Raw genomic sequence first — 21,948 nt, 5'->3', positions numbered from 1 at the left:
AAAAGACTACCTTTCACATTCTGCCAAGGCCTGGGCCCTAGATTTTCTAGTCTTCCCCCATCAAATGAACTGTGTACTCTTATCTAGTAATACCTGACAGATAGCTCTCATGTAAACTGCAATTAAAGTGTAAGTTTGTTGCAGATGAAGTTAACCAGAAAGCAAAGGTTGCATGAACTGCAATTCCATCACATCTAATTTACCAATACACATGAGATGAGCTCCGTGGGGCCATTGTTCTATCATGAAAAAACTTTATTTTCAGAAGTTTATAAAGCAGACATGAATATTGATTATTAATGACCTACACATTCAAACTACATGAAAGAGAACAACACGTTTCTAAGATAAGGAGGGTAGAAGAAGAGAGTTGGACTTTAGCCAGAAGTAAGCTGAGACATAATATGCTCGCTCTAAAATCATGTATATCTACTATAGGGCAGACGATTCCCAGCAGAACCCTGTTTTCTTTTGTTTAGTTTTAGTACTGGTCCTGGGGCTTGAATTCAGAGCCTGGGCACTGTCCCTAAGCTTTTTTGCTTAAGGCCAACTCTCTAACCCTTGTGCCACAGCTCCACTTCTGGCTTTTGGGGGGGGGTGTGCTTAATTGGAGATAAGAGTGTTATGAACTTAATGGCCCAGGCTAGCTTCTAATATCAATCCTCAGATATCAGTCCCTTGAGTAGCTAGGATTACAGGCATAAGCCACTGGCACATGACTCCTTGTAGAACTCTTACAGCAGTGCAGGTGCTAGTGTGGAAGAGAAGTTTGGTTAAGACTTTCTCATTCCCAGTTAATGAGAAAATCCCAAGGGATACACTAGGAAAGGGTGACTCAGGCAGACTGTTAATAAACTCTGACCTCAGGAAAGGTTTGTGTTTCAATATGGAGGCTGGGTGGAAGTTGCTGTTGTTGAGGATGCTGTGGTTATTGATGTCTTAGTGGAAGGAGATGATATGGAAACAACATCTGAGAGTAACAGTTAAGCACTTTAGCCTCAGGACCAGGTTGCCTTATGTTTTGTGTCCTGGTTCCATTGGTAAGTGATGACACTTTGCTCATGTTCCTTATCCCCTCTGAAATCTTCGTTCGATCAGCCGTGAAATGAAAATGGTAGGCTTATTTTAGAGATTAAACAAGATAAATTTGTAAGGCATCTCACATGCTGCCAGGACACCAGATAAATGCTCGGTGAATAATAATGGGTGTTCATCACGACAAATACAGCAATGGAAGTATCTGTGTGTGTTTGTTTTAAAATTCAATTTGGCCTAAGAAAACTTGAAAAAACGAAGTCTCTCCTTTCTTTATGACCTCTCATCCCAATCTGGGCTTTTAATTCTAGAGGATGAAATTCTCTTCGGAATCCCATCTAATTTCTCCCTATGCCTGAGGATGGAGGTGTACCCCATCATGTTACCCGTCTCCTGCAATTCAGGAGTGATAGTGGGATTTATGCACACTGAGAATACATCTTCCACGGAATAGCAGGAAAAGTCTACAGGATCCCCCTTTATCATGAGTCCAAACCAATAAATCACAGCCAACATCATAGCTACTGGGTATCAAGAATAAAGAACAAAGGAACGTCAAGGTCATCCTTTCTGCCCCCCTAGCACAACTCCATGTGCTTTTTCTCTGTGATCAGAGCTCTCTTGTGAACCACCTGTGAGTTTTGTCAGTATTTCTCATAGGTGTGTACCTAGAGTGTTTAGTATACAATCTAGAATATAGGTCAATTAATCTCTTCTAGCAGCTGTACTTCAGAAAACTTAATGAGAAACAGGTGAAAATAGATGTAATACTATATTGCCTTTAGTCTGATATCTGAACTAGCATTTCAGCAATATATCAACTTAATAAACAATGTTTTGGTTAAACTCAGAAAGGTTTGGTTTTTTGATATCAGAATAAATGAACAAAGACACAGTTCCGAGTTGGGATCTAATCTGTAGGCAACCATTAAGTTTCCGATAGTTTCAATATGTGTCAGAGGCCATATTTTGATTTAGAGGAGATTAGTGGTGTTGTTTAGATATTCACAGATAAAGGATAAATTTTAACAAGTTTCTAATTATTTTATGTAGATCTTCAAGGTTCCATGGTAGAACAGTTTTCCATAGTGTTTCTATTTCAAGACTAAAATAACTCATACATGGTTGTGTTATATCACATGTATTATATAATCATGTGACATAACAAATCAGCTTATATACTTCCAAACATATTTGCTTTTATATAAGGGAAGAAGCTCCAGAGTTTCACAGAGACCCCACAAACCCACAGGCATTTATTACCTGCATTTATTTTGGGAGGTAGACATCTGATTAATAGAACATTGTTTTATAAAATATGCTTTGGTGGAAATCAACTATCCATGTGTTATCAGCAGAACTATTAACCCACTGGACTAAAATTTGTCATTAGAGTTTGATTTATGCCATATGAAAAGTAAAAGTGAAGTTCATGGAGAAAAAGACTATTTGCAAGAAAGAAAAAAAATCTTACCTATGATGATTGCATTCCTTCTTTGCTTGTGGAGAAAAGAGAGTTAACTTTTTGCTAGGTCAGGTCTTTCATCCATAAACTTGGCATGTTTCTTATTATTTATCCTGAAGACATACCTTTAAAAATATTGTGATGACATATAATCATTTTTTTGAAACTAGAGATGCCATGTGAATATAAAAACATGGCTTATATGGGGTTATTCCTTCCTATTTGTCTCTGTAATGGATGTCATTTGGAGTACTCACTCTAAAATATTTATTTTTAAAAAACCCTTTAGCAAGACTATCTGAATACAAATGTATTTGTCCTATCAATGCCCCAAAGTTCAGAAATAAAAAGAATGTTTGAAATTGTACTTTCCTCCTGCAGGGATCATGTTCACCTGAGATTTCTCATTTCAGATGATCTCAGTGCAGGGAGAGACATAGCCAGGCCTTGGCCCAACTGACAACAAAACCAATGTATCCTTCTGCTTCCATGCTTAAAGGGGCCAACCTCGAGCCCTGGGTGGGAATGAGGATACTATGAAAGTTTTCTTGACAATTTCCTAAGAGTACAGAGAAACTATAGCTCCAAACTCAAACTGAGGTCACAAAGTAATAGGAAAGAATATCAAGGTTTAACATTTCCTTATTTCACGTGTGTGTGTGTGTGTGTGTGTGTGTGTGTGTGTGTGTGTGTGTGTGTGTGTGCTGTTACTGGGGCTTTGAATTCAGGGCCATGCATTCTGCTTGCCTTTTTTGTTTAAGGCTGGCACTCTACCATTTGAGTCACACTTCCATTTCCAGGTTTTTGGTGGCTCATTGATGATGAGTCTCTCAAACTTTTCTGCCCAAGCTGGTTTACAACTTCAGTCCTCAGATCTCAGCCTCCCAAGTGGCTAGGATTACAGGTATGGACTACTAGCTCTGGCTGTGAACCTTGTTTAAGAAATGATGAATCTGCTAAGCAAACTTTTCCCTCTGTAGCCTGTTTTATTGAACAGAAACATGACCCATCTTTTTCTACTTTCTAATTTAACACTAGAGACAAAATTACAGAAACATGACCCATCTTTTTCTACTTTCTAATTTAACACTAGAGACAACTAATTGGTTTTTTATTGTTTGGTTGGTTTTTGCGTATTTTATCATTTACAATGTTTGAGAAGGAAAGGTAGGAAAAGAAACTGATAATCTCTTTTATGTATTACGTCCCTTACACTTAAAAATCACAATAAGAATTGCCTGGCATCATAATAGTTTACTGAATTTTAAAGAATTCCAGCAAAGTTTAGATATGCTAGTCCTGGAAAAGAGAACCGTAGCAAACTCCTTAAGTTTCTGTGTTACAAAGTCAGGCATTTTTCACTTTTAATAAGTCCTCAAAGCTCTGAAGACTAATTTCATTCTCCTAAAATACGTTGCACTGTGTTAGTTAACAGCAGTTATTTTCTGTGAACAGCCAGATTTTGTGATTTAATCATAAATTCTTCTCTACAATGACAACATAATTAGTCCTTTCCGTCAGTATGAGAAGAAAGGTACATTTTTTCCATTTAAGAACACATGCATTAATGTTTTATGTGACCATGGAATTATTTTATTTGATGAAGGAGCATTTTGAAAATACATTAAGACAACTTAAAAAATTAAAAATGTGTCCACTACTTCTGCAAATTGAGCATATAAAATAATTAATTTAAAATAATTTAAATGTGAGGCACAGAAAAGCAGCTACATTTTCTTAATACAGAGTCAAGCCTGTGTCAGAAAGTATGTACAATGACCAGCAGTGAATACATAAATCTCTTCCAAGTAGTGAATTTCCCTAAATGTAAAGCCATTTTATCAATGCATGTTCAATTTGGAAGGCACAAAGCTTCAATCTGATACTGAACGTACATAGCCTCTTGGAGTGGATTTCTCAATAAGGGCTTTTTCAGAGGACATTCTAGGCACTTGCACTGGCCTGAGTTTTTTATGTTGTATCGTGTAATCTTCACAATAACTATAAATGTTGGAATGATCATCAGTAGCCAACTGGGCATTGCTGGCTCACACCTGTAACCTTAGCTATTCAGGAGGATGAGATCTGAGAACCACAGTTTAAAGTTAGCCAGGGCAGAAAAGTTCACGAGACCCTTACATTAAATTAACCACCAAAAAAGCCAGAGTGGATCTATGGCTCAAGTAATGGAGTACCAGTCTCTTGAATGAGAAAGGCAAACAAGACCCTGAGACCCTGAACTGGCACCCCCCCCAAAAAAGAGAAAGAAGGAATGTAAGTAGGAGAGGGAGGAGGAAAAGAAAGGAAGGAAGGAAGGAAGGAGGAAGGCAGGCAGGCAGGCAAGAAAGAATCACTGCATGCATGAACTGAAATCACAGAAACCTCATTAAGATAAATCCTAGACTAGCAAGGCCCAGGCACCATGTTGTTACCAAATGTAGTCAGCCAAATTATAACCCTCAAAGGTATCTAGTTCTAATCTCTAAAGTGAGAAACCTTAATTTATATGGGAAAGGATGATTGTAGATGTGATTAAGGATTTTAAGGGAGGAAAATGATCCTGACTTATCCAGGTGGGCTCAACATGCCATCCTGAGTATTTTATAAAAGCAAATCAGAGGGAAATTTAACATCGACTTTAAGAAGGTAACAGAAGCACTGAAGCAGAGATTGGAGACAGGTAGCTACAAACCAAGGAATAATGGTAGCCACCAAAATCCAGAAATGATAAACTATGGTATCTCCCCAAAAATCTCTTGTGAAAACAATTCTGTTGACTCCTAGTGGGATATAATTTACATTTCTATCCTATACAAGTATAAGAGAACATATTGCTGCTATTTTAAGCCTGGAAGTTTGTGGTAATTTCTACAGGAAATAAATAACCATTACATAACTCTCTTTCCTCCCACAAGACATACCATGAAGTAGGCTGTTTTAAAAGGCCAGTGAGCTTGAGCAAGTGTATTAGTCTGTCAGGGTCATATATGATCCATACATGGAGGGGTTGGGCCATGAGAATTAGAGGACCTTCTACATGTCTATGCCATAAAAATGTTCCCAGATTTTTAGATTATTTGGGAAATCAGATTTAGCTTGACATTTATTAAAGAACTACTTTGTAGTATGTACTGTTCAAGAAGATATATGTGTTCTCAAAGATAGGTTACAATATAAAAATGTAAACTCTGTCCAGGTGTGGTGCCATGATCTGTAAAATCTCAGCTTACTCAGTGACAGAAAAAAGGAATATTCATGGCTAGCCTAGGTTAAAAAATAATGAGACAAAAAAATCACATAGTACATTTAAAACAAGAACAACAAAGAAAGACCTCTTGTGTCCCTATCTTGGGACACTTAGCATTGTCTTACATGGTCATATGTACATAGCTTCTTCCCCCTACCCTGATGTCACTGTATTTGATTTTGGTACCCTGCATCTTGTATATACATTAGTCTAATTTGGGGGGGAGAAGGGGAAATAACAAAACACTGAAACAAGGACACAGGATGACCCATTGTAACAATGATACCTACAAGGCAGCATATTGAAAATGAACTTTGCAACTTTGATCGGGGGAGGAGTGAGAGAGTTGGGGGAGAAAAGGGATCGTAGGGGAACAACAAGGGAGGGGGTAACAGTTCTCAACAAGAAATATACTCATTACCTTACTCATGTAACTATAACCCCTCTGTACAGCATCTTTACAATAAAATAAGATTTTTAAAAAGACATAATATTTCTAAATTTTATTTAAAAAAGTAATGAGAGCCTATCTCAAAAGGGAGACAAAAGGGCTAGTACTGTAGTTCAACCAAGACTCTTGCCTGGTTGGTTTTATCATTGCAGAATGACAGAATGACGGACATAACTGTGCATGCAAACTCCATCTCTGGAAGTTCTATGCATTGAACTCCAGGCTGGGGATGTAAATGTATTAAATCTTGACTACAACTTGTTGCTTAGGTATGGCCTCTTGGATCCCTGTGTCATAAGGATCCTGGTCCTGAGTCCATAACCTTTAGAAGGAAATGTGAACATTGGCATCATACCTCATGTCTCCTGACTCTCCTCAGTTCACCGTGGTGTCCCACTTCAGTCCACATGGGAGTTGATGTGGTTTTGGAGGATTGTTTTTCTGTTCTTTCTTTGTTTTACCACTCTCACAGCTCAGTTTTTTCTTTTTTTAATAAGATTTTTATTGTGAAAATACTGTACAGAGAGTTTACAGTTACATGAGCAAGGTAATGAGTACATTTCTTATCAAGCATTGTTACCTCCTTTGTTTTTCCCCTACCATCCCTTCTTTCCCACCTCCACAACTACACCGCCCCCCCCCCGCCTAAATTTTACAGTTCGTTTTTCAACATAGTATCTTGTACATCTCGTTGTTGCAATGGGTCAACCTGTATCCCTATTTCAAAAGCTATATACATATAACCAGATAAGATGAAGTTAAGTGAAATGAACCCCAAGATAGGGACACAAGTGGTTTTATCTTTCTTGCTATTGTTTCTAACATATTTATAAGGTACCATGTGATTTTTTTTGTTACTTTGTATGTCCCTCCCCCAAGGTATAATCCCTGTTTTCACTGTATTTGATGTTGGTATAATTTGGGAAGGGGGAGGGAAAAAACAAAATAGCTCAGTTTGCTAACCATGTTAAGTGTATTTGAGGCTACAAATGTCTGCCTGCATTTGCTGGCTTTCTTATAAAGACTCACAAAAAACAAACAAACAAACAAAAAGCAGAATGCCAAGATTGATTAGCTCTAAGCACATGAGCTGGGAGGGAATCTAGTAGCACAGATAGTTTCTACTTGTACTCTAAAGAACTAGACAAGGATCCTCATCTGCCACAACAGTTTCCTATCACACTTGGGAGACCTTCTGACTTTGTACATAGCAATGATCCTAGCTCAGAAGAAAAAATATGGGGATATTTCCATCCTGCAGAGTCATTTAGAATTACAGAAATGACAACTTGTCTTTTCATCCATCAATAAGCTCTTTGTTTTCCTAACCTAGATGTTAATAGTCTACACTTATTAAAAATGCCATCAGTCTTCAGAAGCTCATATATTATTGCCTAACAATCTTTCTTAAAGTAAGGGTAAATATTTAATAATGATAAGGCGATTTTTTCAGAAAATATTATGTATGAGGTCCCACTTATAAAAACAGCCCTACCCATTTAAATCTCTTGGTTAGCTTTCTTAGTTAAATGTCCTAAAGTGAAAACCAAGGAGCTCTGAAGAGGAGACTGGAAGATCATCTCAGAATTTGGTGGAAGAAAAGCCATAAATATTAACCTTCAACCATTTCAACAATAAACTTGTGGGCAGTCCACAGCCCACATTCTTCACCAACTTTCTTGGTTTAGCATTCAAAATAGTGGCTCACACACATATGTTGATAAAGTTTTAAGTCATGGTTAACAAATGTGATTAGCGAACAAAATGATCACATACAAATCCATCTTCCCAACTTTTGCTAGAAAATAGCTAGTCTGGGTGGGCAGCACGTATGAAAAGGATAAAAATGCCAAAACCCTAGGCGTAGCTTTCTCCTATCTATGCTACCTACCTGGCTTCCAAATACATATAAATGCCAAGTCTTGTGATAGACAAGGGGAGCCATCAGCCAGTTCAAACTCTGTAATTACTATGAAATCACCAACCCAGACTCACTGTAAACCAGGGATGAGATCTTGGTTTCCATTTGACTTCCAGTAATGCCTGAAGAGCTTTGCACGTATCATTGTGGTCCATAATTCCTCCAGCAGCCAACCAACCCATGGGTGGTTATCCGTTATTAGCGTAGTGCCTATAACCTGTGGGGCTTGCTGAACTACAGACTGATGCTGCCCTACCTGAATATGAAAGCTGCATTTTTACCAAGCACAGCCTAGCAATCCCTGGATTTGTCTTTACCTATCATTGAGGATCTCACATGTGTAATTGCTTTGTGTCACTGGTGCATGTTTGACCAACAAAGATAATGCCAAATGTTTGTATAGCATAATGAAAGTAATAGAACAGAAGTAAGGTGAGGAATGCTATCTTTTAGGTACTTTATGCTACATACAATGCTAAGAATTGTATAGATGCTCCTTCTTGGTAGCCCTGTAAAGCAAGTACTGATTACATGCCCCAATTTCATTGAAGAAACTATGGCAAGGAAAGGTTAAGCAATGTGCCCAAAGCTACACGCACAGGTTCTAGAGTCACAACTGAACTTAGGTTTATTTATGCGCAATGTTGCACTTGGCTACAATAGTGTCATTCAGTGGCTCTCTGACATTGTTCACAATGACTTACATGTATTTGTATCATGATCCACTTCACAAATAATCAACTCCTTACACACCATCACATGTGCACATTTACGGGTACATACATTATACAGTGTTTGATGTATGTGGATCTTTTCTGCTTATTTAATTTCTTTGAGTGCTGGCTTTTAACCTATTAAATAGATTTCATACCCTTCAAAGGCCATGACAAAGTTAAAAAACAGCTAAAAACCTTTCATTCCTTAAGAACAACAAGGAATATATGGCACTATAGAATATGATCCATTTGGCTGAGGTCTGTAAGAAAATAACGTTGAAAATATGCATATGAGTAATTATTTTTCATTCCAGAACTTTCTGAATAAAAAGAGGCATATGACTTGTTACATGTGTTTTGTGCTATATAATCTTCCCAACTCTTTTCAGATTCAGTAGTATTTTAATATTCATGAAGACCCATGAAGTGTAAAACAAAAAAATAATAATCCAACATTAACAATGCAGCATCTCACTTAGATCTTACCATTCTGTATAATTTAGACATTTGAAGTTCTACTACAATAGTCTACTGAAGTATCAAACACTGGAGAATTCTTAACTTCATAGACCCTGTCTATCACAATGACAAGGTTTTGTTTCCTAAAATTATTTTTTATACTAGTAAACCTTTCTTCATGAGGAAGTAGCCTTGCCAAGGGAATAAACGTTTTTAATAAATGCAAAACATTACAGCAGAGAAAAAGAACATGTTTATCTTTCGCAGACAATAGTATTAGCAACCTTCTGCCTTTAAGTATCAGAGGGAGATCTTTCTGCAGATATTTCCTCCCTTTCCCTGGCCAACATCCACAGGCCTCCAGGGTATATGGATGGTAATGTGGTCTGTTACAGTCAAATCTGACATCTGTCCATCCTCAATTTTCATATCAGAGATTATGACGACACTTTTGAGGTGTGTCATGCAAAGATACTTGGTAGGGAACAAGTATAAGTATACCTGTTGCGATGGTACATATAAAAAATTTTAAATACAATTGCAGGTATGCAATTGTAAGTATACAATTATAAATATACCTGTTGAAATGACAGACTTTCATGCATGTTGTTTTTAGTAAGTGTTTCCTCTTCCCCTGTCCCTGTTCCACGGAGACAGAAAATTGAGTTTTTATCAATCTCTCAGGTACATTTACAATAAGTACACTTCAATTTTCACCTTCTATATTATAAAGTATATTATATTACATAAGTACATATATACAAGCATTGGTTAATATGCTTAGCATTGAGTGTTCTGGGAACTAGCCTTTTCTATTTATAATTCTTCCTCATACCTGTAGATCCAAATGTCTAAAAGTTCCATGAAAATTGTCCCAAATGGAGTGAATGCTAACATTGTTCCCATCAAAGGTACATCAAATTCTCCACTTCAAAAAAATAATTCAGTTCATTACTTCTCTTGAACACATATGCTTATAACCATGAAGTATCTTGCTCCATAAAGATAAACTGTTTACCCTACAATGCATATTGATAACAAGAGTCCTTCAAAACAATCCAGTCTTTTTGTTTTCATTTTATAGAGGAGGAAAATAAAGGCTAGAAAGCTATCTTTCAGATAAGTTTCTTTTCTGTTAACCAGCCTGTACAAGCACAAAGCTTTCAGAATGCCATGAAATAGTATAATCTGCACAAATTAATGTAATTCACATGAATTTGTATAATTTACATGAATTAATGTAGCCCACACACAAAATTTGCAGCCATTTTATTATTGTGCAAAAAAATCATCAAAAACATCAAGATTCTACAATGAAAAGATGAGGCTTTGTGTGCATACATGGATATGGTCAAATAGAAATTCTCTGATTTGTGCAAATGGCTAATAGACATCCTGTCATTTCAGGTTTGATTTGATCTCTGCCAACTGAATTTCAGCATATGGATTTAGTAAGCCTATATTCCTATTCTTGAGTAGACATCTCCCTGGATACATGCATATGACAAAGCTGATTTTCCCCTTAATTGGTAGAAGCAATAGCTAAATTAGGGTTAAGCCAAGTTGACTTTGCAGAAGTAATCTAGGTTATACCGAAAGGCTTTTATGTTTATTTAAGTGACAACATTAAAGCTAATGGAAAGAATACAGAAACAGAATCTCGGGGTCTTCCAAGGACAGAAATTCATCTCTCTTTTATTATTATTTGTTTCTGACAGGAATGCCCACATTATTCTGAAGCGTTCTATTTTACATCTAATTCCAAGCTGACAAGTGCCCGCTTTTCATGCTTATTCATTCCTCGCCCTGTCTTCACTCTGCCTCCAAGCCATCCAGCCTGCCTTCTATCACATCTCCCCAAATGACAAAAGATAGATTTAAAAATGGACCTACCCAGCCCATGCAAAGCAAGGTGGACACACACTGAGTTGAGCAACTGCTGAACTGCACAGCCATAAAAGCAAAGGAGAGAGGCTTTGGGGCGGGAATTCAAAAATGGCTGATTAGGAAGGAGTATTACCTTGTGTTGGGGGTGTTAAATGCGAGATCGGTTTTGAATTTAAATAGCATTTATACTGAATTTAAAGCCTAACCATTTAAACAAAGCAATGACACCATAATCAATGATGATTTAGTCAAATTTGTCTCTGAAAGTAGATGCTTGTGGTCATCACCATTCTGAGGTAGGAAACAGATTGCATCGGATTCTGAAAACTGTACCAGAAATGACACCTGATCCTAACAAGAATTGCTATACTGAGACCTATTGTCCCTAAATGGTGCTGCTGACTCCTATTGCCATAAAAATTTGGAAAGGTAGTAGGCACTCATAATGAAGGACCCATAGCCCCTCAGCATAGCTTGGCTTCCCTGATCTTCACAGCTCAATTTCCTACACCAGTGGATCCTTTACTCCCCTTTGAACAAATGTCACTGTTCCATTTGTCTTACCAACCTCCTCACTTTTTTAAGCTCTTTTTTTTAAAATAGTGTATATTAATTGTAAGAGGTGGGAGATTTCTTTGGAAGATATCTGCGCATGCCTGTAATACATCAATAAATTATACCATTAATTACATCAGGTCCTTCATAATCTAATCATCTCTAGAAATGCCTTCAAAGATACTCCAGAGTGTGTTTTGTCAATTCCCTGCATGTTTCTCAATTCAATCACATTGGCAGTGAAGATCAGGCATTATAAGTCTACCTCACTTCAACCTGACATCCTAAGTTGTGTCCTTAAACCATTACATTAAATATTGATGTCCCTTTTATTTGTACAGAAGTCCCTTTGCTGTGATGGCACCTAGGAAGTCCTAGCAGGCAGGATTTTTTTCTTTTTGCATTTTAAAGGTGATGTAGAAAGGGTTTATACTCAAATAATGAGTGCATTTCTTTTTGAACAGTGTCACCTCCTCTATTTTCTCCCAGTTTTTCCTCCCAGGTCCCTTTGTCCCACAAGTTGTATAGTTCATTTCTCTTTCTCTCTTTCTCTCTTTCTTTCTCTCTCTCTCTCTTTCTTTCTTTCTTTCTCTCTCTCTTTCTCTTTCTTTCTTTCTTTCTTTCTCTCTCTCTTTCTCTCTTTCTTTCTTTTTTTCTTTCTTTTTCTTTTTTTCTTTCTTTTGTTGGTTGTGGGGCTTGAACTCTGGGCCTGGGCTTTATCCCTCAGCTCTTCAGCTCAAGGCTAGCACTCTACTACTTGAGCTACAGTGCCACTTCCAGCTTTCTGGTGATTTCATTGGAGATAAGAGTCTCAGGTAATTTCATGCCTGGGCTGGCTGTGAACTGCAATCAGCCTCCTGAGTAGTTAGGATTACAAGCATAAACCACCATCACCCAGCTGTATAGTTCATTTTCTACATAGGGTCTAGTGAATATCACTGCTGAATTAGCTTCCCCTTCCCCTCTCCAAATCAGGTAAACTTACATACAAGACAAAAGATATAGAAATTTTAAAAAACAGAGAGAAAAGGAGAAAAATAGAAAAAGAAGAAGAAAAAGAAAAGACCTATAGACAGTACAATTTAAAAAAACCTCTTGTTTCCATTTCTTGGAGTTCATTTCAATAAGCATCATTGTATATGATCATATGCATATAGCTATTGAGCCCTTGTGATCCTCTCCTAAAAATATCCTCCTTTAGTCTCATTGTGTGAATGTTTAGAATCCCATTTAATTTATCATGTCCAAGTGGACATTTTTTACTTTCACTATCCATTGGGTTTACTTGTGGACTTACAGGAACTTTCTAATTATTACAAATGAAGGAAAACATGCAACCTACATTTATTTGGATCTGGATTAATTTGCTTAATATAATTTTTCCAAATCTTTCCATTTCCTTACAAGTGGGCCAATGCCATTCTTTCTGATGGAAGCAGAGAATTCCATTGTTTATACATACCACATTTCCTTGATCCATTTGTCCACTGAGTGGCTTCTAGGTTGATTCCATATATTAGCTACAGTAACAATGCTGCAATGAACATGGTTGTGCTGTTGGCTTTAGTGTGGCCTGGTTTGCGGTCAGTTGGGTAAATGCCCAGGAGTGGGATTGCTAGGCCATAGAGGACCTCTATATTTAATCTTTTAAGGAACCTCCATAGTACTTTCCAGAGTGGTTGAACAAGTTTATATTCCCAGCAGCCATGTGTTCCCTTTGGGCCATATCTCTACCAGCATCTGTTATTATTAGTTTTCTTGATAATGGCCATTCAAACTAGGATTAGGTGGAATATCAATGTTGTCTTGATTTGCTTTTCATTTATGGTCAAAGATGTGGAACATCTCTTCATGTGTCTATTGGCCATTCTTACCTTCATCTGAGAAGTCTCTCTTTAAGTTTTTAGCCCATGTATTAATTAGGTTGTTATTCCTTTGAGAATTTGTTTTGGGGGGATTCAATTTTTTAAGCTCTAAATGTATTTTAGGTATGAGACCCTTGTCTGAGTAGCAGGACTTTTGCAAGCTCCAGTCCAACCACTATTTATCAATTAGAAAGAGGGAGAATTTTCCCTCCCCATTCCACTGAGGAGCCACTTGACATTGTCTGTAACCATTTATTTTGTCACAGTTGTGAGGCTTTCTCCAGCACCCAGTGAGTAGAGACCACAGGTGATGCTGAACATCTTAACTTTTGATAGGACAAACTCACAGCAAATAGAAATTTCCAATCTCCAAATTTGATCATGTTAAGGTTTAGAAAGCATGCTGTAGATGTACTGGGCTTTTTATTTGAACACTAAAGATATACTAAATAAATGTGTCAGGATAAAGTAATTACTGTTATCCTCACTTTCCTGACCAACTCAATGCTATGTCATTTATGGTGGGTACTAAACTAATAATGCAGTAACTAAAATATAGCAATATTTTTCCTCCTGGCACTCTACAGATATCTGGGTCTTCCTGAGAGCAATATGACATCTCACCTTTCTCCAATACTTCAAGGATATGGAAAGTGTGCTATTTCTTTCCAGGGGAAAAAGTCTTTCCATGAACAGAACTTTCCTTAGATTTTGAGTCTTGGTTCTGCATCTTATACATCTTCATCCTAATACCTAATAAAGTGTCTAGCATTACAAGACAACTAATAAACATCAAGAGAAATTTATTTGAGTATTCAGACATAAATATGCATTCCTTGATCATAGCCTCATTTTATGCAACTTGATTAATAAGGGAGAATGAGTCCATAGTTTATTTAATCTGAGATTTAGTTCTACTTTGTATACCTTCAAATATGTCCACATCAGATGAGAGTTCCTCAGAGTCATTTTGTGCAAATATGATACAACTTATCAAAAGTATTTATCCTATAAAATCTATTCACTGCTGTACTTTTTTTGGGGGGGGATCTGGTCATGGAGCCTGAACTCTGGGCCTGGGCGCTGTCCCTCAGCTCTTCAGCTCAAGGCTAGTGCTCTACCACTTGAGCCACAGCACCACTTCTGGCTTTTTTCTTTTTGCTTATGTGGTGCTGAGGAATTGAACCAGGGCCTCATGCATGCAAGGCAAGCCCTCTACCACTGAGCCACCTTCCCAGCCCCTGCTATACTTTTTGTTGGTATTTTTTGCCAGAATGTTGATCTCAATACAGATGAAGAACAAACAAAAAATACCTAATCAGAATAGAAAATTTTCAATGTTCTTGTTAGAGGAGCACAAATGAACCAAAAAGAAATGTGGGATGACAAATTGTATAAAATTGAGAGTCAGCAACATCAATCATTTTGCTGTGAGGCTATGAGTAATTTCATAATCTTGTTCCTGGGACATAATGCATAATAACTTTCAACTTTATTGTAACTCTTTATTGTAACATTGCGTCCAAATGTTCATTTAAACAATATATAGATTCTTTTGATAAATTTCAAGTGGCTTTCTTTCAAAAAGTCTGTGATCATTTGAAGAGTCTAGACTTAGATCAGAAACTCCTAGATTCTTATTTTCATACTACCATTACATTTATGAAGATTTCCTTCCTCCTAGAAATTCCACAGAGCAATAAATGTGTTTCAGTGAATGGCTTTTCTCTCAGTGCATTATTTCAGATGATTCCTGGCAGGATCTATTGGGGCATACCACTTGAGTCTTGGGATTGCCATCTGTTAGTGTACTAGACTGCAGTCTTGCTTTCAGACCTTTTGTCTTTACCAGGGGCAGAGATATTAGAGACAGACATTATTTTCTTTCGTGTTTCTTTTCCTTTCTTTCTCTCCTTTAAAAAATTTGTTTTTCTACTGAAATTCGGTAGGTAAACTGCCTTAGAAGGATCTGATCTATTTTGTGTACAAAATAAAGCTTCATGGGTTTTAAAAATCTGCTGCTTTCAAACTCTAAGGCTGAGTAATTTTTTAACTTCAGCAATTAACTTTAAGAAATTAAATAAACGTATTTAGAGTTTTGAAGCTAAATCATTAAAGCAAAATCATCGGATAATGCATTCGATAATGGCTTATTTAAACCTACCTCCTGAAGTAACTCCCTCTGATGGGTTTTTAATGACAAGCTGGTTTCTTCCCATTTTGATATCTAACCATGGAGTTGCTAAAAGCCTGCTCCCTATTACTGTAGCAAGTAGAGCTATGTATATTCATAATGAGGTCTATTTTAGCAGAAATGACTATTTAATCTTCAAATTGAAAATTGGTCTCAATGCTAGAGACAGAGTTATTTCTAGACTCTTCTAAATAGTTCATCTCCCTGCCTTGTATTTCAGACATTTCAAGAAGTTACACATTCTTGGGAAACTCCTTAGAGTCCTATTTTCCATCCTGCAACAGAAGTTCATTTTTGATTTATTGATCAAAAGACTCCAGAGTTACTACAACTTTAATAGTATCTTTTGTGAGGAAAGAGGAAAATATTTATGCGCTTAAGGGACTCTGTGTGTAAGAATTATGAAAATTGGTTTCTTAAATTTAAAATATGATCATCATAGTTGATTATCAGGCAATGCTAAAATACAATTAACAAATTTCACTAATTATTAAAATAAGATCTCCAAAGGCTTCTATTGAAGTGTAAAGTAGGTGCAATTTACAGACGTTGAATTCCGTAACTTCCATCAGAGGGGAATAAAACTACCCAAATTATTGTACAGCATTCACAGCATGTGGCTAAAAAATACCCAGACATAAAATACTGAAGTGGGAAATGTATTTAGCACTTTCTGTAAATGGATACATGTGATTAAGCCTTGATGTATATTTATTTTATCACCTTTACCTTCCAGATCTACGAAAGACATTTGAGCAAGAGCCCCTGGGAAAGGAAGTGTCATTGGAACAGGAAGTCCTACTGCAGTGCCGACCACCTGAAGGGATCCCAGTGGCTGAGGTAACAAAAATTCTCAGCGTGTAACAGTTGGCACTTAGCTATTCTAACAGAGGCCTAATCCATGGCTAATGGTGCAGTGAACTGGGGCAGGGCTTGATGAATGGTGGGTAACTGCTGCTGCTGGCAATACAGATTGATTGGGGACTGATTAATGACTTGGGAGTCAATTAGAATGGCCCACTGGACAAAGCCACAGACAGCTTGTATTAATTTTGTCATTCATTTTCAAGAAATCAGAAATACTCCGCATCAGAAGAGATGCTGAGACTGACGATGCCAGAAATTTTTATCATTGTTCTTGAAGAGAGGCAAAAAATGTAGAGTAAAACTCTTGTGTGGGTGTTTGTATATATGTGTGTGTATGTGTGCTGTGAGCCTGTGCCCTTTATATATCTATGTCATGCTTTTATCAATAAGAGACATGGATACAAAGATGTAGGCATTAATTTTTTTGTACTGAAATTTACTAGGTAAACTCCCAGTACTTTTGTCTTGGAAGGAACTGATCTGTGTGTGTTCAAAAGAACAATTTTAGGGCTTTAAAAAATTTCCTAAAATCGATGTCCACATGCCATTGATATTTGAATTGTAATGAACATCAATTAATTTCATCCTATAAGTTTTCTGCCAAACATTCCTTTGCATTGTTTCTGCTGAAACAAGCCTAATTCACTATTAGAAGTCTGATTTATACCATGACTTTTCATTATCTCAACACAAGAGACTGCCCTTTGAAAATGCTTGTGGGAAATTTGGACCCACAAGAGATGTTTGATCTCCTGAGAACACTGATCAGATTATTAGAGCATCATCTCAAAGAAAACTAATGCTATGGCTTCTATTTTGTTAATAAATACTCCCAAATTCTGAAACAACATCCTTTTCTCATAATTATTAGGGCATACAGCATAATTACTCTAATTGATCCAAGGTCCTACAGACTCAGTCATGCTTCAATTGAACAAGCCCCTATTTGCCAATCTGTTGATGATTTATGTTTGCCCAACCACATAGGATCATCTGAACAGGGACAGTTGGCAGGTATCACCAGACAGACCTATGTATGGATTTAAAGAATGCAGGTGATTTTTCATAAAGTTGACCCGTAAATTTTTTCCTATCCATGAAACTGAAAAACACTATCAAGACTTCCAACGTTGTCCCAAAAAGTGATTAAACCAGTTGCTGGTGGCTCACACCTAAAATCCTAGCTACTTAGATGGTGAGATCTGAGAATTGTGGTCAGAGCAAGCCAGGGCAGGAAAGTGTATGAGAATCTTATCTCCAGTTAAACACACACACACACACACACACACACACACACACAAAGGTGGAAATAGAGCTATGGCTCAAGTGGTAGAGAATCTAGAATACCAAAGCTCAGGAATAGCACTCAGGCCCAGAGTTCAAGCCTAAGGACTAGTTCCAAAAAAAACAAAACCAAAAGATTGGTAATTAACAATGCCCATATTATTTGATTCTTCATCTTTTTTTTCAGTCTTTTAAAGATTCAAGGGTTGATAGGAATCGGGCCAAGTAGCTAGTTTCACATAACAGAATCCACCTATCTGATTGCTGTTTCCAAGTAAAAACAAATAAATTAATTGAAAATTTGGAGAAAATTGTCCCATTTTTTTTCTGTCAGAGCCATGATTATCCCTGTGAGACAATGTAAAAATTCTATGGAAAGTTAATGAAGCTTACATTTTTATTTAGAAATAACTGGTCTTTATTTTGTAATTGGCATCTTGTGGAACTTTCCAGCATTGTGCCATCAACTACATGATTATAGCTACATCATCCAACAATACATCCTCAGCTTCCAGTATCCAAACCTGGTATGATTTAGTGTGTCTGCAAGCAAAGAAATTGTTCTCTCTTCAATATTTAATTTCCACAATTAAAATAGTGCATCTGTCTCCTTACTAAAATTCTATTGCAAACTTCTTCCATTAATCCACCCTGAAAACCAGAACGTATCTAGTCGGGTAGTAACTGAGGTAGCTCTAGCCTCATTTGTACTTACTATTTCTTAAAGGTAACTTCAGTTGGGAGACTCTGGTATTCTTCATTTCTTTGAGTCTCCTCAACAAAATAGTTCACTTTGTCAGGGAGTAAAGATTTATGACTGAAAACTAATTGGCTATGAATTTTATTTGTATCCTCACTGAAGAAGAGACCAATTAATGCTTGGCAAGCTCGAAAATTATATATCCATTTGACATTCAAAGCACTATATTTAATGCATATTCCTTTTCCTTTTTCAAAAGTCAGAAAAGAGATCAAACACACATGCTCAAAAGCAGTCTAATACACTCCTGTGTAGATTCATTTCAATGCTATTAAAGTGACCGAGAGTAGAAAGTTAATGAACACCTTAACATGACACCTGACAACTGCTATTTTCTCAAACAGTGCATTTAAATTTAAACAGATGGAAATGAAAGGTAACTTGGGGAGCTAAAAGATGACATGCTCAGTTTAGTTTAAATACCCATGCATTCATCATTTAATTTCTATTTATTTTTAAGGGACTTTATATACTTTGAAAGTAACATAAAATATTGACCCTTAAAAAAAGGAAGCCAACAGGTAAAAGTCATATACTTTAACATAATTACATTAGATATCTTCTTGTTTGGTATTCAGGGAAAATGACTTTAATAATCAGCAAATGTGCAATGAACAGAGAGCTGAACAACTCATTGATCTTTGTTTTATAATAATATGATACTCTCAGTTAAGAAAGTAGGTGCATTCTCGACAGGATTCAGAGATCAATAATTTTCTTCAATTTTTTCTAAATTGGTAAGTTTTCCAAAAATTTTGATATCACTAATAATAACAATATGTTGATATAAACCATGACATAGGCATTACTGAGATAATACCTGTGAATTTCACTGCTATTTTGGCAGTGAAATTGTGCCATATAACTAATCTCATTTACTCTGGGTAGAATGGAGTTTGAACTCAAGGTTTTCTACTGCAAGACATGTACTTGATCACTTGAATTACACCCACAGTCCGGCTTTGCTTTAGCTATTTTTAAGTAAGTCCTCACATTTTTGCCCAAGCCAACATGGCCTTTGTATGGTTGAGATAGTAGGTGCAAATCAACAATATCCAGTTAGTGATTGAGATAGAGTCTGACATTTTGCCTGGCATAACCTGCAACAATGATCTTCCTAAACTCAGCCTCCTAAATATCTAGGAAACTAGGTATGAGACACTGTGTCCAGCTTAGCTAGTCTCCACTCAGAACTTCAGGCTTACGTCTAAACATGACCATTTTTATTCTGGAACTTTGGGCAACATTTTTAAATCCTTTGAACCTAGGTTTTATCAACTACAGAATGGGGAAAATGGCAGTATCTATGCACAAGGTGGTTGTGAAGTTTAAAAGAAATTATTCTTTAGTATGGTCTTGTTTGTGATCATTCAGGTAAATGCCCAAAAGTGGGGTTGGGGGGTCATAGGGGCTCTTTTGAGGAACCTCCATATTACTTTCCAAATTGGTTGAACAAGTTTACACTCCCACCAACAATGCAGTAAGGTTCCCTTCTATCTACATCCCCTCCAGCATCTGTTGTCATTAGAGTTCTTGATTTTAGCCATTCTAACTGGGGTGGGGTGGTATCTAAGTGTTGTTTTGATTTGCATTTCTTCTATGACTAGAGAGGTTGAGCATTTCTTCATGTGTCTATTGGCCATCCTTCTTTCCTCTTCAGAGAAGTTTCTCTGTAAGTCTTTAGCCCACTTATATATCAGGCAGTTGTTTCTTTGTGGATTTGTTTTTGGGGGATTTCATTTTTTGAGTTCCAGGTATATTTTAGATATGAGACCCTTGCCTGTTTTAAGGACTGAAATCGTTTTTTTTTTCTTGCTATTGTTTCTAACGTATTTATAAGGTGATTTCTTTGTTGCTTTGTATGTCCCTCCCCCATGGTATAACCCCTGTTTTCACTGTATTTGATGCTGGTATAATTTGTGGAGGGGAAGGGAAAAAATGAATTGTTTTAATAGGGACAGGTGGACCCATTGCAAAAATGAGATGTACAAGGGGCTGGGAAGGTGGCTCAGTGATAGAGTGCTTGCCTTGCATGCATGAGGCCCTGGGTTTGATTCCTCAGCACCACATAAGCAGGAAAAAAAAAAGCTGGAAGTGGCGCTGTGGCTCAAGTGGTAGAGTGCTAGCCTTGAGCTGAAGGGCTGAGGGACAGCACCAGGCCCAGAATTCAGGCCCCACAACTGGCAAAAAAAAAAAATGAGATGTACAAGATGTGTTGAAAAACGAACTTTACAACTTTGGCAGGCGAGGGGGGGGGGCGGGGATGGGAAGGGGAAACAAAGGAGGAGGCAACAATGCTTGATAAGAGGTGTACTCATTACCTTGCCCATGTAATTGTAACACCTCTGTATGGTATTTTCACAATAAAAAACTTATTAATTTTTAAAAAATGATGTATGCTGACAATTTAGAATATTTCTAATGCCACCAAAATCATCCATAGTGTATACTATTATCATATGATCATATAGGAATTCCCTAAAGACTGGATTCCACCTCACTGAAAACATTGTCTCATTTTGCTCCCTGGGATTTATGACAAAGTAATTGGTGTTCAATGAAGAATCATTGAGCAGGGCTAGAGGCATGACTCAAGTGATGCATTGGATGTGGGAGGCTCTAGGTTCAATGTTCAGTACTCCCAAAAACCCCTCATTTTTTAACTGTATAGTTCCTGTATTTTTCTAGCCACTTGCTTTGTTTGTAGCCATGAATGCTACTGAGAAAGATAGCATTGTGATATTGTGAGCTTCAAGGCAAGGAAATGCCCTTTCGTCAATGACTCGTGGATGACCATGTCCACAGCAAACCAGAACGTGCTGTTGTCCTTCATGTGTGATATTCCACTTCATTTCATTCATGGGATCCTCATGGTCCTAAGATAAGTGGACCAGCCTTTAAACTTTCTCCCGGAAAGGAAATGTCGGCAGATGTTCCTGTTGCTAGGTCTCTTTTTCAGAGCTCAATGAAAGAAAATAATGAAGACACTCTCCAAGTAAAAGAAAGAGGCCAATCCAAGACCCCTCTTTTCATCAACTGGAGATCATTTTGACTTAGAGTTCCTTCCAGTATTCATTGGTTAAGAAAAAATTATGTGGTGAGGACCCTCAGGATAAAGCACAAGGGGTTCCAAGAGCGAGGCTTGGCTACATCTTTCTCTCAATGCCCTGAATTCTTTTTAGTGTCTTTAGCTCAGGAACAGAGTTACAAGAGTCATGTATTTATTCAGATACCACTCCTTC

The 21,948-nt window shown here is 37.1% G+C and overlaps 1 protein-coding gene across 2 annotated transcripts in view; it reads left to right on the top strand.

The window, feature by feature from the left end:
• The window catches only part of Unc5c (unc-5 netrin receptor C), a 330,146-nt gene that overhangs the window by 226,948 nt on the left and 81,250 nt on the right, over positions 1-21,948 (top strand). For both annotated transcript variants that reach the window (XM_013029730.1, XM_013029729.1), the window contains exon 4: positions 16,532-16,635. In XM_013029730.1, the coding sequence (XP_012885184.1) occupies positions 16,532-16,635 (104 nt within the window). The remainder of the gene's footprint in view (positions 1-16,531; positions 16,636-21,948) is intronic.

The sequence above is a fragment of the Dipodomys ordii genome, unplaced genomic scaffold, assembly GCF_000151885.1.
Source record: "Dipodomys ordii isolate 6190 unplaced genomic scaffold, Dord_2.0 Scaffold122, whole genome shotgun sequence".
Classification (NCBI taxonomy): Eukaryota; Metazoa; Chordata; class Mammalia; order Rodentia; family Heteromyidae; genus Dipodomys; species Dipodomys ordii.
The sequence above is the reverse complement of the archived record's forward strand: the minus strand, read 5'-3'. Positions and strand labels throughout refer to the sequence as shown.